Raw genomic sequence first — 15,405 nt, 5'->3', positions numbered from 1 at the left:
TATTTGAAATTAAATAAATTTTTAATTCGCTTTCCATCTCTAATGAGAAGTGACTTGCCCCTGTACAATAGTGGGAATTTATAAGTCGACAATTTTTTTCAAATTACAGCCCAATTATCTAGCATATAGCGAGTTCATTGTATACTTGATCCTGATGCTTTGCCCACAAAATTCTCTAACGCGTTTCTGTTTAAAAACACTGAATATTTATTGTGTTCTTATATTTATAAATATCTAGATTTTGCTATAAAATTATATTCTAAATACACGTTAAAATATTTTCATATAATAATTGAATTTGCCTGGTTTAATAATTACTCTGCTTTTTTTTATATTTTAGTTCCTAATTCTCCAAGTAATGTTGATGACACAAGTCAAACTATTTCTTCTGATTTAGATCAGAGCAGTGCAGGAAATTTTATCAAATATACAGATATTACTAAAATTATCGAACCAGAAATACACTCAAATACAAAAAGAGAAAGAAAAATGGATGAAATTTCTGATACATCCGATGACGAAAATTTTTTTTCTAACGTAAGCTGATACATGTTATACTAATTTAAAGAAATTCTTCTATCTATTTAAAGTTTATTACCGAAAAATAAATTAGGGTAATGTATTATTGAAATAGGATGCAAGTTATTTATTTATCATGAAATAAATTTTATGCCAAATGATAAAAAATCAATTTTAGTAGGCCTACTTTAATAAATCAATTTAACAGAAATCAAAATCGTTTCAAGTTTCCCCGTATTCATTAAACGTACAATACAAATTTTAATACATTAATTTGCAATAAAATTGTTGAATATGGATTCAACATTTTTTTAAGTTAATTCGAAATTTTAAAATATTTATTTTTCGTTATTTTACAGAATTTCGATGAGCAAAAGAGTGAAGATTTTGATTATTCTCCGGAACAATTGACGGAAACTGTGGACGACTTGTACATTCACAGACCGTTAAAATGGGCTTTTATAAATTTAGAAAGATTTTCACTCGTAAACGAAATCATTTATGAAGAAGACGAGTTTGAATCCGAAAATGCATCATCGGAAGACGACGATTCAATCCACACAAATAGCGAATTAAAAAACAATGAACATTCCGATGACGACGTCGAGTCGATAAAAGAAATTCAACAAACGAATGTTGAAAGTGATGCGTCATCAATATCTTCTATCAGAGATGACATTGAGGAAGAAAACTTTGTTAATAATACAAATTTAACATCACTACAAGTCATTCAATCCATGAAAAGTGATGAATCTGAAAAAGGTAAGACTACAAGATTATTACACTACTAGCCAAGTAAAATGCAGCATCAAAAAATTCAATACACAATTAGTATTCATCTCTCAAAATTATTTCGTTTGATCTCAATATTTATATTTTTTCATAATTTCAATAAGTTAAGAGTATTGTTGACCGAATTTTGTGTACTAGATGTACAGTAACTACACATATAACATAAATTGAAATGAGCATTTGTAGCGGTGTAACGTGAAAAAGTAATCCGAATATTGTTTTAATACAATTTCAATTGTCTTTAAACAATATTATATTGATGTTCGTGTCATTTATGCGGATAAAGAGAAAAGAGGCAATTCACTGAATTAGCCTGTGGTTTTCGACAATGCCTATTTAATATTTAAAATAAAACACAATTTATTTTTGAGTGAATATTTACTACGGATGAAGGTTGCGTGTAATTCTTATACATAATGGCATGGTTTCTTCTTTTTCGCCAATCCTAAAGTCTCGATAGTCATTTTGTCTCGTACAAAGTAGAAAATGGCATCGTTGTACTATTGGAAATCCCGAATTAAAAATAAAATATACTGTTGTATATTATAATTAGATTAAAAAATTAACGAAGTGTAAATTTTCTGTTTTAGTGTACGATGATGAACAGAAACAAAAGGAAGAGTTTCAGGACATAACCGAATGCGAAAATAGCAAAAATGAGGATGATAGATCTTTATCCAAACACGAAACCATTGAAGAATACAAAAATGAGGTGAGAAAGTATTTCCTAAACTTCATTAGATTAGACTTATAAACCAATTTTCAGCTTTTGCTAAATATATACTTTTAATTTTATTTCGAGTTTTCTCTGTCTGAAATTGTTAAAGACACTTAAATGAGAGTATAATTTATGTTTTCACTTTTCAAATAATTTATATATTCAGATTGTAAAAATTTAAATATTAAATGGAAATCAGTAAAGTTACTTAATTCCCTTAGAAATGATATTTTCTGTCTTCCAATACCAAATTTTATACTCGTTTACATGATTAAATATTCAATTATACGAAATTGTTTTTGTAATCGAAATAACTGTAAAATTTTATATTTGAAATTCTTTTAATTAATCTTTATACCCTTTCTAGGAAACTACAAACTGCATGGACATTTTTTGACATTTTCTTCGCAAGTTTCCATCTGTGGTGTGTCCATGTTTGAAACGAAGAAAGTAGAGTGGACGATATTTAAGAAGGTGTGTAAAGTATTATGTCAATTCTAATTCTTATTTTACGTTTCGTTTAATTTAATTTTACGTTTCGGAAGGTTAATCGATTTAGCACGTTTATTTCAATCACTTCTAAAACAGTTAAATGTTCACACAAAATGCCACTGAGTTTAAATTAACAAGACGGCATTGTAACAGTGTCCCAACGGAGTCAAATGCTGCGACGTCCTGTCATAAACACTGACCGGAAAAATTAATTGTCTTACGAAATAGTGTTAGAGGTTTAGAGAAACAAAATAAAAAGCAAAATGACATTTAGAGAAATGCTTCAGTGTTCCTGGTTTTCTACACTTATCAGTCACCATCATACTATTGCCATTTAGATAATGCAAAAAAGGGTGTTAATTTTTGTTTCACTCCTCCATTTTCTTTCATATTTTCTATCTATTTATCCTAGTAACCAGTGGTAACTTGCGGAATTCGATGCAATCGGCTCGCCGATGTTTATTTGTATTTTAAAACGTGGATTAATGCCGCGTATCTCGATGCAACAGCGACTTTATTCTGAATAATTAAATGTAATTTACGATCTCGAAGTAATGGAGATTTTGTAGTGAACGTAGTTACTAACTACTGTAATATTTTCTTTGCTAAGACGGCATTTTCGTGTGTGGAATGTAGCTGTGACGATACAGCACTTATGTTACGTTTACAGTCTAGTTTAGTTAATTTAGTAAACAACAAAACTTGGCAAAGCAGAAGCTTCCAGTAACTTTCGTTCTTAAATAGGCTTTACTATATTACTGTAATTATGGGAAATTTAGTGTTGAAATTACAACTAATACCACGATACCGTTATTGCTAAGCCGTAAGAGTTTTCTACTGTATAATCTATGCACCAGATTACCAGGCTGGGTTATACGGGTTTTCTTTTAATAAGAATAGTGATAATCCATAATACGGTTGAAAAATATAACCATCGTCAATTTTGTTACATAAAAATTAAATATACAGCATCTATATCTGCGCTCGAGTTTCCAAACCATCGAATTCCATTGATTCCCACCATATGTTTAAAGCGTATACGAATGTTCCTGGGTGTCTATAATTAAGCACGTAAACAGCGTTTTGTAAAATAATTTCAAATGTTTATATTATATTTCATATAACACAAATAATGCAGAAAGACTTATATTATGACATAAACAAACATTGCGAACACTAGACCAATCCTTCGATCCCAGGAGTTCGCGGTACTCCAGTTTGGGAAAAACGTAGATCGGTGGATCTATGGAGAACATTGGCCAAGCAGAGGCCGTTAGTTCGGATGCAGAACAATTCTTCGTATGCTATAAAAATGTGTTTTTTATTCATAGAAAAATGGTTATCATATAAACTAAAAATATATACAAATTTTTGCATTATAATTTTAAATAATAATGTTTTTAACATTGAGATTATTGATATTCTTTCAGGAGAAACTGCGGAGAGGGCCAATTTTTTTCTTCGTTTTCGTTGAATATTATGAAAATTTCTCCTTCTTACGTTAGTCTGTTAGAAGAAATGTGTTGTATCAGTTACGCTGTTAAATAAGAATTTATTACAAAGTTGCTTGGTCCATTGAAAAAAGAAATCGTTTGAAAAACCATCGACGAAATCTTATCTTTCCAACTAGAATTTCGTTACAGGAGAGTTCTGACATTTCCCTAAATCTCTACCCAACTGTAATTCATTTTGGAAGCGATCGACTACTTTTAAAACTTTGTCGACAGATTTTCAGTGGATTTATAATGATTGTTATAACCATAAAAGCGTAACTTGTAAAAGTGCTTGGCCCTTTTTTCTTAATCTCTTCACATTTCTTCTAGAAAAATCGAGTTGTTCTGTGTGTTGTATTTAAATTTAAGAAAATTAATTTAAAACAAAAGAAAAAATGTTTAAAATTATCCTCTGTGATGTTTTGTGCAAATGAGTTTTTGTGCTTTAACTTATTTAAATTATTTGTTAAAATTATTGAACGTATTAAAGCACAAATCGTTAACATTCATGTTTTACTCTTCTGGTCAATAAAATTAATGTGCTTTCATGATGTGTATCGTTAAATTTGTCAGAGACAATATCAGAATATTTTTACATTTACACCACAAAATACAAAGAAAAGTAGACATACACAAATATATAAAAAGTGTAAAGTAGAATAAAGGGAATAAGAAAACTTGTTCATACGAGGCAATTGAGACGTAATACTTTCGGCTGTATAAAGCGTACAACATACATTATAACTGTTTAAAATATTTGATAACACCCTAGTGAAACAAGTCAGAAATTCAAGAATACATCGAAAATATCATCTCCATAATATCGGAATCATCTCCATAACGGTCGATGACGTGTGAGTGCTTTTATGTGTAAAACGAACATTGTTCGATCTTCACGTATTCAACTCATTGGACTGATGAGTGGTTAAAGACCGTCTAGTTTATTACTTTCTCAGAAGTAACGTAATCGACGTAAATAAACGAATATTTCACTGTATTTTAATGTTTAAATTTTAACCCAAATATTAAAAATACACTTTAAAACAATATCATTTGGTAAAAGAAAAACTGAATTTGCGTATAACTAGTTAAGTAACGCCGCATCAGCGTGTAGTCGGAACGAAGCTGCTCGCACTTTATTTTCTAGATTATCAGGGAAAAAGAAGCAAAGAATCATTCGTTCTCAACAATATATTTGATTTCTATTGAATCATTTAAAGGTACAAATATAAAGTCAGAATAAGCCATTAATTAATCGCTATGCCAACGTCTTCACGAAATTCTGCCTATCACTACGGGCCTTGGACTTACAGATTGACTCGTAGCGATCTTTATTGTAACTCTTTAAAAATACTGAGTCAGTTATTTTTTTCACTCGACTCAATGTAACATAGGTAAGACCGATAGCTGTCTCTTTTTTCCCTATATTTATTTTGATTTTTGGAAGAGTTAATCCCTGTGATTTATGTATAGTCATCGAGTATGCTAAGGTAAGGGGAAAATGTCTACGAGATCGCAATATACTGCCATCGTTCGAAGAGCGTGTTATGGGGATTATTGGAAACAGATTACCATAAATGAATTCCACTAAAATAAACAGAGGAAGAGCTGGAGGGCAAGCATTAGGAGCATATATAATGTAGCGTATAGTTCCTAGTGAACCATTGACGAGACCTCTTTGCACCCATAAGTTGACTCTCAAAATGATTCTGGCATTAACTGAGAGATTCAAATACTTGGAGAGACCAAGTGCTGAGTCATCTTTGGACGAAGGCAGGGCAATATCTGGAGTGTTTTCAGATGCTATATAAGCAACAGGGACTGCAAGCTTGACTGCAGTCCCAGTTGACTGCAAGTAGTCTTCGTTGCTTTGTTTAACTTACTCGTTTGTTGGATATACCCGTTGGAACTGATCAAGTTCATCTCTGGATAAATAGGCTCCATTTCTTGTCGTCAGAGTGTTCAGATCTATATCAGGAGAGATCACCCGAAGCTAGATGTTGTAAGACATCTGTGAAGGAACTATCTGCACTATTTTGTCTATGAGAATTACTAAGTTCAATGAACTTCTCAAAAGAATCAAATGCGAATGTAATGTAATGTCCCAACAAGGTAGGGACCTTGTTGGGACATTACATTGTAAAAAACACTCGAGGAGAGAGGAGTATCTTTAATAGGAGGAAGCTGACGAAAATCACCAAACAAATAGACAAAGAATCCACCAAACGGCTCATCTTTTTCGGGGTTTATCTCCCTCAATCTTCTCTCGATTATGTAAAGCATTCCTGCACCAATTATTGACATTTCATGATGATGATGAATTTGAGCGACTTCATCTCAATCTGGAATTTCTGCGCAGCTTCTTCATTTAGAGATCAAAATTTCGTACTAACGATAGGAAGACAAAGGAGAAAATGGATCGTAAAGCCATCAATATTGATCACTAATGTTCCATGTTATAGAATAATAAGTTAAAAAAAGAAAACTTTTTAAACTTATTATTCTATAAGGATTCTTTATATTTGTTGTGTATCTAGTTAGCGATAACATTTACCTTTCAAAATTATTGTTTTAATGCTTGTCATATTTCCGACCACTAGATGACGCTTCTACACGTGCGTGCTGGAAGCGATTAACACTTGACTTCATGCATTCCTTGTCAACATTATAACTCTAGAATGAGTTGTCCGATCTTGATGAAATTTTCTACGACGACTCATCATCACTCAAGGATGAACTGATTAAAATTTCAACTTTCAAAAATGATCCGTTTTGTAGAACTGGAGATAGGGTTTTTCTTCAGTATGGATCATTTTTGAGAGTTGAAACTTTAATCAGTTCGTCCTTGAGTGATGATGAGTCGTCGTAGAAAATTTCATCAAGATCGAACAACTCATTCCAGAGTTATTCTGTGGACAAGGAATGCACGAAGTCAAGTATTAGTCGTCACTACGTTCCGACAATAATATAAGCCAGTAAAATTTTTCAAAAACACTAATATATGGATAAAACATATACATACTTTTCTTTAGAAATAATTGTAAGAAAACAATTCGTAATGTTACAATACCAAAATTTCGATGCCGATAATGATATATCAACACTTAATAATTATACATATATTTGTAACCACAATTATAATTTATCTGTAAGATTTTCGGATATAGACACTAAGTCCGAAATAATGGAAAAAATTCATAAAGGATGAATTATTTAAATATTCCTTTACCAGATTAGTTGTTGTTTAATATTTCTTAAAATGAATATAATTATATTTTCTATATTGATCGCCATTTAATTTAAACGGTTAATGTTACCTATGGTTCCAAAATGGCGGCTCGTCTCTTATTCCAGCAAATAGAAAAAGAGAAACAGTGGGAACGAACGTTCTAACCTAACCTAATCTATTTTAATATATTACCATAATTATTACCAACAAAATTATTAGAATAGGTTAGGTTAGATTAGAAAATTCGTTTCCACTGTTTCCCTTTTTCTATTTGCTGGAATCAGAGACGAGCCGCCATTTTGGAACCATAGGTAACATTAACCGTTTAAACTATGTTATAATTTTATGATATTTTTGCTGCGACTTACTTTGTCGATAGAGATGGTTGATTCGCTGACAGAGTTTTGTGTTCTTTTCTCGACATGTTCTGTGTAATTGAACAAAACACGTGAAGATTTCTGTGTAACACGTCTACAAACGTTAAAAGAATAATTTTTTTAAAACTAAGTGTTAGACAATTACATGTACAAATAATTAATTTAATACATGCATAATGAAATTATAATGCAGACATGACTCCAATACTTCCATTGTATTGTGTACGTTATGTACATGTTATGACAAAGTGACAAGGGCTGGCAGTGTGATAAATATTCATTCATTTATCAAACTGACCGGTCATTATGAATACTGCTACCACCTAGTCGGGCAAAGTGATGATAATACGTTGAGGAGTGATCATCCGACATACGGTTGCGTGTGCATATCGTGTTTAGTACCGAATTTTAAATTTGATTTAAATGAAATAAGTGGAGTTTCTTTTAAAATATTTAATTTTTTGTAAATTATTTCAAAGTACTATTTGTTAATATTAGTTTAATTAATATAGTTAAAAGTATTTATTAACAAATTTATACTTAATTAAAAAATCAATTTACAGGAAATTTCTGGAGTTTCATTTTTGGTATAAATTATATAAAATATTAAATGGTTTTAGTTTATTTGAGCAATTAAGATTATGATGATATTTGGAATTACATAATTTTTTTTCTTTGTAGCATCTATTAGATTTGCAACCAATTTAGCAGCAGCATCGACTATAGCCTTGACCTCCAGAAATTGATGACATTCTTGCACATTCTCTAAGCGAAATTTCTTCACCTGATACATCTTCAACAGAAATGAAGTTTTCTTTACAAACAGTAAATTGGTTTCTGGAATATAATACATTTAATATACCACATTTGGTACCCAGTTTGTAAAGGTTTTTATCTTTAACCGCAACAACGACACCTAAAATATTTTTTCCATTACTGCGGGTTCGATCTACATCAGGTACACGAATCTTTACTGTATCACCAACATTAGCTGCTGTGTATTTGGAATTTGATGTACTGTACTCAAATGATTTTTCTGTACACTGAGTTAATTTACAATAAGAATTTATCATCCCACTTATAAATTACTGTAATTTTGGTAAATTTATACCACAATCTTTCAACGCCCCTAAAAAGAATTCCGAAACAGACAAGAGTTTATTTATCTACGATGTTACCAGGAAGAACCTTTTTTAAGGTAACATCCTAACTATATAAGAAGTTTCGATGCAAACCGAAGTCGCGTTAATTAAATTTAAAAACTTTTCGCCTGAAAAGCAGTTAATAGATGAACGGCACAACTCTATTGTTAAAAAGAATGCATGACGTACAAATTAATAGTCTTACGACTTAATTTGACGTGGAGAGCATATATTTTAAATTAAATAAATTAAAAAACATGACAGACAATGTCGGGCAGCGATTTTTAATCACGATAAATAATTGTTCGTTTGACAAACTATAATTTGACTTTCTGAAAATTCTTCTAAATCTTTATTCAAATCATGACTAAAAATCACACATATCGGTATTAATGTCCCAGTTTTTTAAGAAGGAAAAAGGATAAAATGACTTTGTATCAGTGTAATGACTTCTTTTTCGCAAAATTACGAAAAAGTACAAGTTTAGAGATTCCACATTTAGCCTATTTGCTATTCGCACAAATAAAGTGAATCTAGAAGCTACTTTAGCATCTTTACAGGTAAAAAAAAAATCTCTATAAATTTGTAAAGCTTAAAAATCCATTAAAAACAAAACACACTAAAAAATCTCATTTAGTTTTACTTACATTGATTTAAATACTAATACTATTAATAATTACTTAAAATCGTTAGGTTGTCGACATCCTTAGTATTTCTGCCAAAGAAAATGTTCCATTTATATTCAATTTATGCTCTTGGAAGTGTTAAATCTTCGATAATATTCGATGACCAGTATAAAGTGAATGCGAAGACATTAACTTGTATAGAAAGCAGCATGAGGTGGACACAATCACAGCAACCGAAATTCCTACTTTTGTCTACCAGAAAGTATCGATTTCTACAATTAAAAATACAAAAATTAAATTTATTATAATAATACCCAAAATAGCCGCTAAAAACCAAAATATAGTGTTGATTCTTACTCCACAAATAGAATTAATTCCATGATCCATAATAAAGAATTACTTAATGAGATCTCCAGAAATAACTTCAGAGGAGCTAACTCACCATACGTTGACGAAATGTAGTCGAATAGTAAGAATATGATAACGTTTAGTATAGAAAACAGCACAGTAGATAAAACCTGGAAAATTCATTGTTAACATTACATAAACTGATTATCATTATACAAAAAGAGACACGCAAACACTTCAAATGCATTCATACTTACAGTAAGGAATGGGGAGAATGCGTTTATCACTAACACGGCCATTAAAATTGCAAATAATATAGAAGGTTCTAAATATGGATTCATCTTCGGGAAATCGACTTAAATCAATATCCAAGATTAAAATAGAAATTCATACAATCGAAGGAGTGGGCAATGCTATTTACTCTTTTATTCCAACGAGTTGCGTGATTACTTAAAGCAAAAGTTGATGTAAAGGAAGATATAATTCAATAATATTTTATCAATCACTAAAAAATAAACAAGAATTTTTTTTGTTCGTGACAAAACTTATTTCGTTCTTTTCTATTCTTTTATAAAAATGAATAAATATGTAAAATTGATTCATTACCGCAGCTGGAGACTTTAATTTTCGAATTGGAAATTATTTATCTGGAAAAGAATTCATAGTTTCTGATATTTTAAATTATCTTATTTAAATAAATTTATAAAATTATTTAGTTAAATAATTCTTTAACACGCGTAGAATCAGTGGTGATATTCAGCGGGTTCGCACGGGTTCGGCCGAACCCGTTGTTAAAATTTTCAGTTTTCCGAACCTTGTTAAACACACGGAACATTTCTCAGGGGTTTTGTTTTTTAAAAAAATATATTAAAATATACGTATTATACTCTGTAATACTACTAAACTAGAGCCTTGTTCGCACCGAGCATTTCAATCTAGATTGTGAGCAAGGTCGGGGACTATGTCTTGGTGCGATCTCTCTCGACCGTTTTAATCTCGACCGAAACGAGGTTTAACCGCGATCGATTCAAGAGAGTTCTTGAAACTAGATCCAGTCATAAGAGAGATCCCACAATCCCACGCGCGCGAGATAATACAAGATGGCTGTGGAACACGTGTCAGGCTATGGACAGCGAAATAAAAAGGATATTGTATTACGAGAGATGATGACATCTGTTTACTATGAGTAGTGCCATTCGGGGTGAAAAATTTCTCTGCCTAAAAAAGAAAAAAAAGTCGACAGCACTAATATACTATTGTTACCTGGTCTTCGCCCAGGGCTCGTTACGTTCCAAATACGCCACTGATTATTAGATATATAGCAAGAAAAGGTATTGTATTTATTTCTAGCCAAAACTTCCATTTCGTTTGTCGGTGATTGTCAAAGAAAAATTTTCTGCTAGCGAACCCTTTGTTAACTATTTCGAATATCACCACTGCGTAGAATGATTCCAAGTGTCAAGCAAACTTTCTGATGGAGCATATAACAATGTTACTTGTTTTCCTGTCATAATATTGAGAATGATATAGTATGTGACCTCGCATAAATTTTTGCCGAGATAGGCACACTTAATTTTGTAAATAAATTAATTAACAGAGACTGCATTTATATGAGGAAAAGATTTCAATGTGTCAAATGCACTTATACACATACCTATACAATATCTAAAAGTTTACCATTTATCTACAGAAATATTAATACAGGAATGTAGTGGCTTTCCACCATCGGCGCCAACATTAGAGGCCCGGAACTCAAGCGGTCCTCGACGATATTTGTCGAGGACCGTTTGATATGGGAACATCCATTGTCTTACAGTACACTATGAACACAGTCATCTTGAATACTAGTGAAAATCGAATACTTCGTGTCCTTTTACGACTTTTAATAGCAGAAACCTTTATGCCTCGTGGTTCGGATTTAAGAGTTAAATCGAGAATTACTGCGAAGTAAATACTAATTTTAACTAAATTATCGATTTAAATTCTACTGTAGTCTTAACTGGAAGTGGTAAATTAGGTCATTAGTGAGTTTAAAAGATATTCTTTTTCTCTCATTTAGTACCCAGTTACTCTTGCTAATCGAACCCATCATCGTTCACATATTTCTTCAAGTTCTACTTCTAATACGTAAAGGCCAGTTTCCTACATAAGTATTCCCGGAAGACCCTCATTGCAGATTGCCCACAGGTTGCGTTGCCTTATTGGAATAAGGCAACGCAATCTGCAACGAGGGCCTTCCGGGCAATCCCTAATAAATTACCAAATTATTGATAATTTGGTAATTTATTAGGGATTGCCCGGATTGATAATTGGTAATTAACCTAACCTATTCTATTCCCTAATAAATTATCAATAATTTGGTAATTTATTAGGGAATAGAATAGGTTAGGTTAGGTTAGAACGTGCGTCCTCAGGCCAACGAAAAATTAAAAAATTGCATTTCTAATCGCAAATGCTATCGAGATTCCGGAAGTGTTGCCATAGGAGTTACCTAGGTACACTTTAACCATCACATGATAGAGCTAATGACATCTTATTAATAACACTTGATTACCTCGTGTCACTTCGAACAACTCGCGGACTACAGTTTGACAACTTTCCGCAGCTTTTCTTCTCGCTGAAGAAAGCTGCCCGGAAACGTGTCAGAGACCTATTCACGTGACCAAGTGACGTTGATTGGGTCAAGTGACACACTTCGTGTGCATCCGCCGTCCAGCGTGCACCTCCACGACGATGGCAAACTTAAGCAATGGCATCTCGAACAGGGCACAATCGGTACGTAGTCCTATAAATTTTTTTATAGCACTTTATGTACGGGTCGCCCGGGAAAATGTTATGCGTTTTCCGAATAATTATTAAATATACATTCTTTTTAATATAACATAATTTTAAAAATTCATATTCCCTTAAACTATATAATTACCAAATCTTCTTATGAGAATTTTTAGTATTCCGACAGAATACAAATGTAATTGTGTTTATTAACCTAGACAGAAATATTTAACTAAAATAAATTCCATCTTAAAAGCATTCTTTATAAATTGTCAATCAGTATTTTTTTAAAGGAAACAAATTTTAACAATTAATCAGATTGAATTTAATATTATAAAGTAATATGGAGTCTTCAAATTACGTACTTCCAATTTATAAAAGTGAGAAAATATATCGATGGTTTTCAAAAATATAAGTAAACGAGGAAAGCAAAATTATCGCTTTCTTTTTCAATAATCCCATTTTTAATTAACTTCTGTTCGAATAACACACCCTCGGATCCTTCGGGTGTACAGAAAATATCTGTTGTTGGTAATTGTAATTCTATATTGTTATGGATCCAATCTTCTCGTTCAAAAACTACGGACAGACGACAAGACGAATTTTTTCCAACGTATATGGGATTTTCCAATTTTACATTTCCTTTCGAGTTGCAAAGAGATTTAAAACGTAAAACACCATTTTGTACCGAATTTATGTAGCCATAAATCTCTATTGGTATGCATTCACATTTAAGAGTTATGGGAAGGTTAAGGGTATTGACGAAACAATCTTCCTTTACTAGTATCTCGCTGCTAAAAAATGTAAATGGCTTTTTGCTCTTTTCGGTTACGCGAGGAGATTCTTTTATGTATTTAAAGTCAAACAGAGATGCGTAATTTGAATATTCATTTCTGTATCTCTTGTTTGAATCTTTGCTGAAATAGCTCGGATAATCAGAGAAATTTTGAGTTTCCATACAGATGACAATGGATTTTTCTTCTTCTTTTGTTAGCAAATGCAGTTTGAATATATTATTTATTAATTCTACTTTGTTCATTGCTAAGAATCTAATTTTCTTAAGAAAAGGTTGCATTTCTTCTCGATATTTTTGTTTCTTCGCGTTATCGTCCATTTCAGCAAATGATGTTCCCATTTCTCTTTTAATTTTCTCTTCGATCCACTTGTAGACGGCCAAAAATATATCCACTTCACTCATACTTGTGTATAATGGACGAGATACCAGTCTGTCTATTGTCGTAGTCCCGCAGGATTTGAAATCTTCTCCTTCGAATATCTCTCGCCAATACGAATCGAAAATTTTCCAGCAATGATATTGTATCTGAATGAGATTCATTTTGCAGGCGAAATCGTGAATTAAGCAGACATTTTTCTCGCTTAACTGCTCGACAATATACTCTTGGCACTTGATGCTTAATATTTTGATTTCATAGTTTCTGCTTAAGTGATACAAATGGAAACCATTTTTTAAAGATTTTATCTGAGGGTCATTTGTATCCAAATAACTGCAACATAAATATAAAATATATTTGAAGAATGCAAATATTTTAATTTTGATTTACTAAGATACGATATATTATCTTACTTAACAACCCGAGCGACAACTTCAGTTGGGTATGGAAATTTCAGTATTCTCGAATCTTCTCGACTTTCCATCATGGATTCCAGCTGCTCATTGCGAATTTTATCAAAAGTGGATTCAGAGATAAATATTTTACCTCCATCTGATGGTAGGAGTGCGATTATTTTTGAATCCATAAATGTGATCAGCTGGAACCAAATACAACTCCAATAACAATGAGTATTAATAGAATTGTCGATTGTTATAGTTTTATTATATCATTGTTTGGAAAGCAAACAGAATTTTCCTGATAAATTATTCTTATTTTTTACTTTTTTCGGCCTGTGGTTATTAAGAGACAATTTCGTACCGTGATATCGTGGATTCAGTATGAATCCCAAAGGGGTCGACAAGATGGGAAGGAACGAGATCCGATATATTCAGGGCAGACATTACGTAAAGACTTTTTTTCAAATTAACACCACTGATGAAAGTAAGCCGGATTGCACCCAGTGAAGTGTGATCCTACTCTTAATCACAAATAAAATATTATCAAATGCACGTATTAAGGCAAACAACTACGCTTGCCATAATACGTAATAAATGGAAAACAAAACCAGAACATTATAATGCGCATGACTGGAAATCGTTTATTTTTAGTGATTCAGAATGTGCGAATATTCGTTAAAAATAACACTTTACATAATATAAAATAACCACATTTATAATTATTGCTAAGTGACCTGTATTTCATTGATGTTTTTATAAATAACTAGAAACTATTTTCTGCCAACGAACGAGATGCAACGCGGTTTTTAATGAATGGACGTAGAATTAACCTAATAAACAAAGGAAAGTGTGCCTTAATTTGTTTACAGTAGGTACTAACTTACGATAAATAGACAGTAGACCTATAATGACAGCCAGGGCCGGATTTACATAAGGACATTTGGGGCCTGTGCCCAGGGCCCCCACAAAATAGGGGCCCGCACAAAACTATGTTTAAACATAATTTTTTTTTTCCTATTACTGCGACAGCCTAGTGTGGCCTAATCACGAGGGCCACAGGCAAAGAAAACCAAACCCGGGAAAAAAACTATGAAACATCGGAAAATTTCGGGAAAAATTTTACAAAGGTATTTTTCAATTAAATTAAAATAATTAGTTTTACACAATAAAATACATGTATGTTTACAATAACCTTATTTTTAAATGAAATTTACAACTTCCTAGTTGAAATCTAGTTAAAAGTACAGTATTTTGTTGTGAGGCTCTGGATAGGTCCGAACCTCACTGAAATTCGCGTTAAAATCATTTATTTTTAGGAAAAAATTAT

General features: G+C 31.9%; 2 protein-coding genes and 1 long non-coding RNA gene across 3 annotated transcripts; 1 reads left to right on the top strand and 2 right to left on the bottom strand.

Annotated features, from left to right (window-relative positions):
- The first annotated feature begins 435 nt into the window (after positions 1-435).
- On the top strand, positions 436-2,498 carry LOC136988018 (DNA polymerase epsilon subunit 2-like). Its single transcript, XM_067285790.1, has 4 exons — positions 436-537; positions 879-1,281; positions 1,902-2,023; positions 2,397-2,498. The coding sequence occupies exons 1-4, from the start codon at positions 490-492 to the stop codon at positions 2,424-2,426; spliced, it is 603 nt and encodes a 200-aa protein (XP_067141891.1). The 5' UTR covers positions 436-489; the 3' UTR covers positions 2,427-2,498.
- A 6,987-nt stretch (positions 2,499-9,485) lies between these two features.
- LOC136988013 (uncharacterized) lies at positions 9,486-10,138 on the bottom strand. Its single transcript, XR_010882711.1, has 3 exons — positions 9,994-10,138; positions 9,746-9,906; positions 9,486-9,660 (listed from the first exon to the last, which is right to left on the bottom strand). It is a non-coding gene; the product is annotated as an uncharacterized lncRNA (long non-coding RNA).
- A 2,727-nt stretch (positions 10,139-12,865) lies between these two features.
- On the bottom strand, positions 12,866-14,352 carry LOC136988015 (uncharacterized). Its single transcript, XM_067285786.1, has 2 exons — positions 14,094-14,352; positions 12,866-14,013 (listed from the first exon to the last, which is right to left on the bottom strand). The coding sequence occupies exons 1-2, from the start codon at positions 14,264-14,266 to the stop codon at positions 12,912-12,914; spliced, it is 1,275 nt and encodes a 424-aa protein (XP_067141887.1). The 5' UTR covers positions 14,267-14,352; the 3' UTR covers positions 12,866-12,911.
- Positions 14,353-15,405: the final 1,053 nt, after the last annotated feature.

Source organism: Centruroides vittatus, unplaced genomic scaffold, assembly GCF_030686945.1.
Source record: "Centruroides vittatus isolate TY-2023 unplaced genomic scaffold, ASM3068694v2 scaffold_3038, whole genome shotgun sequence".
NCBI lineage: Eukaryota > Metazoa > Arthropoda > Arachnida > Scorpiones > Buthidae > Centruroides > Centruroides vittatus.
The sequence above is the reverse complement of the archived record's forward strand: the minus strand, read 5'-3'. Positions and strand labels throughout refer to the sequence as shown.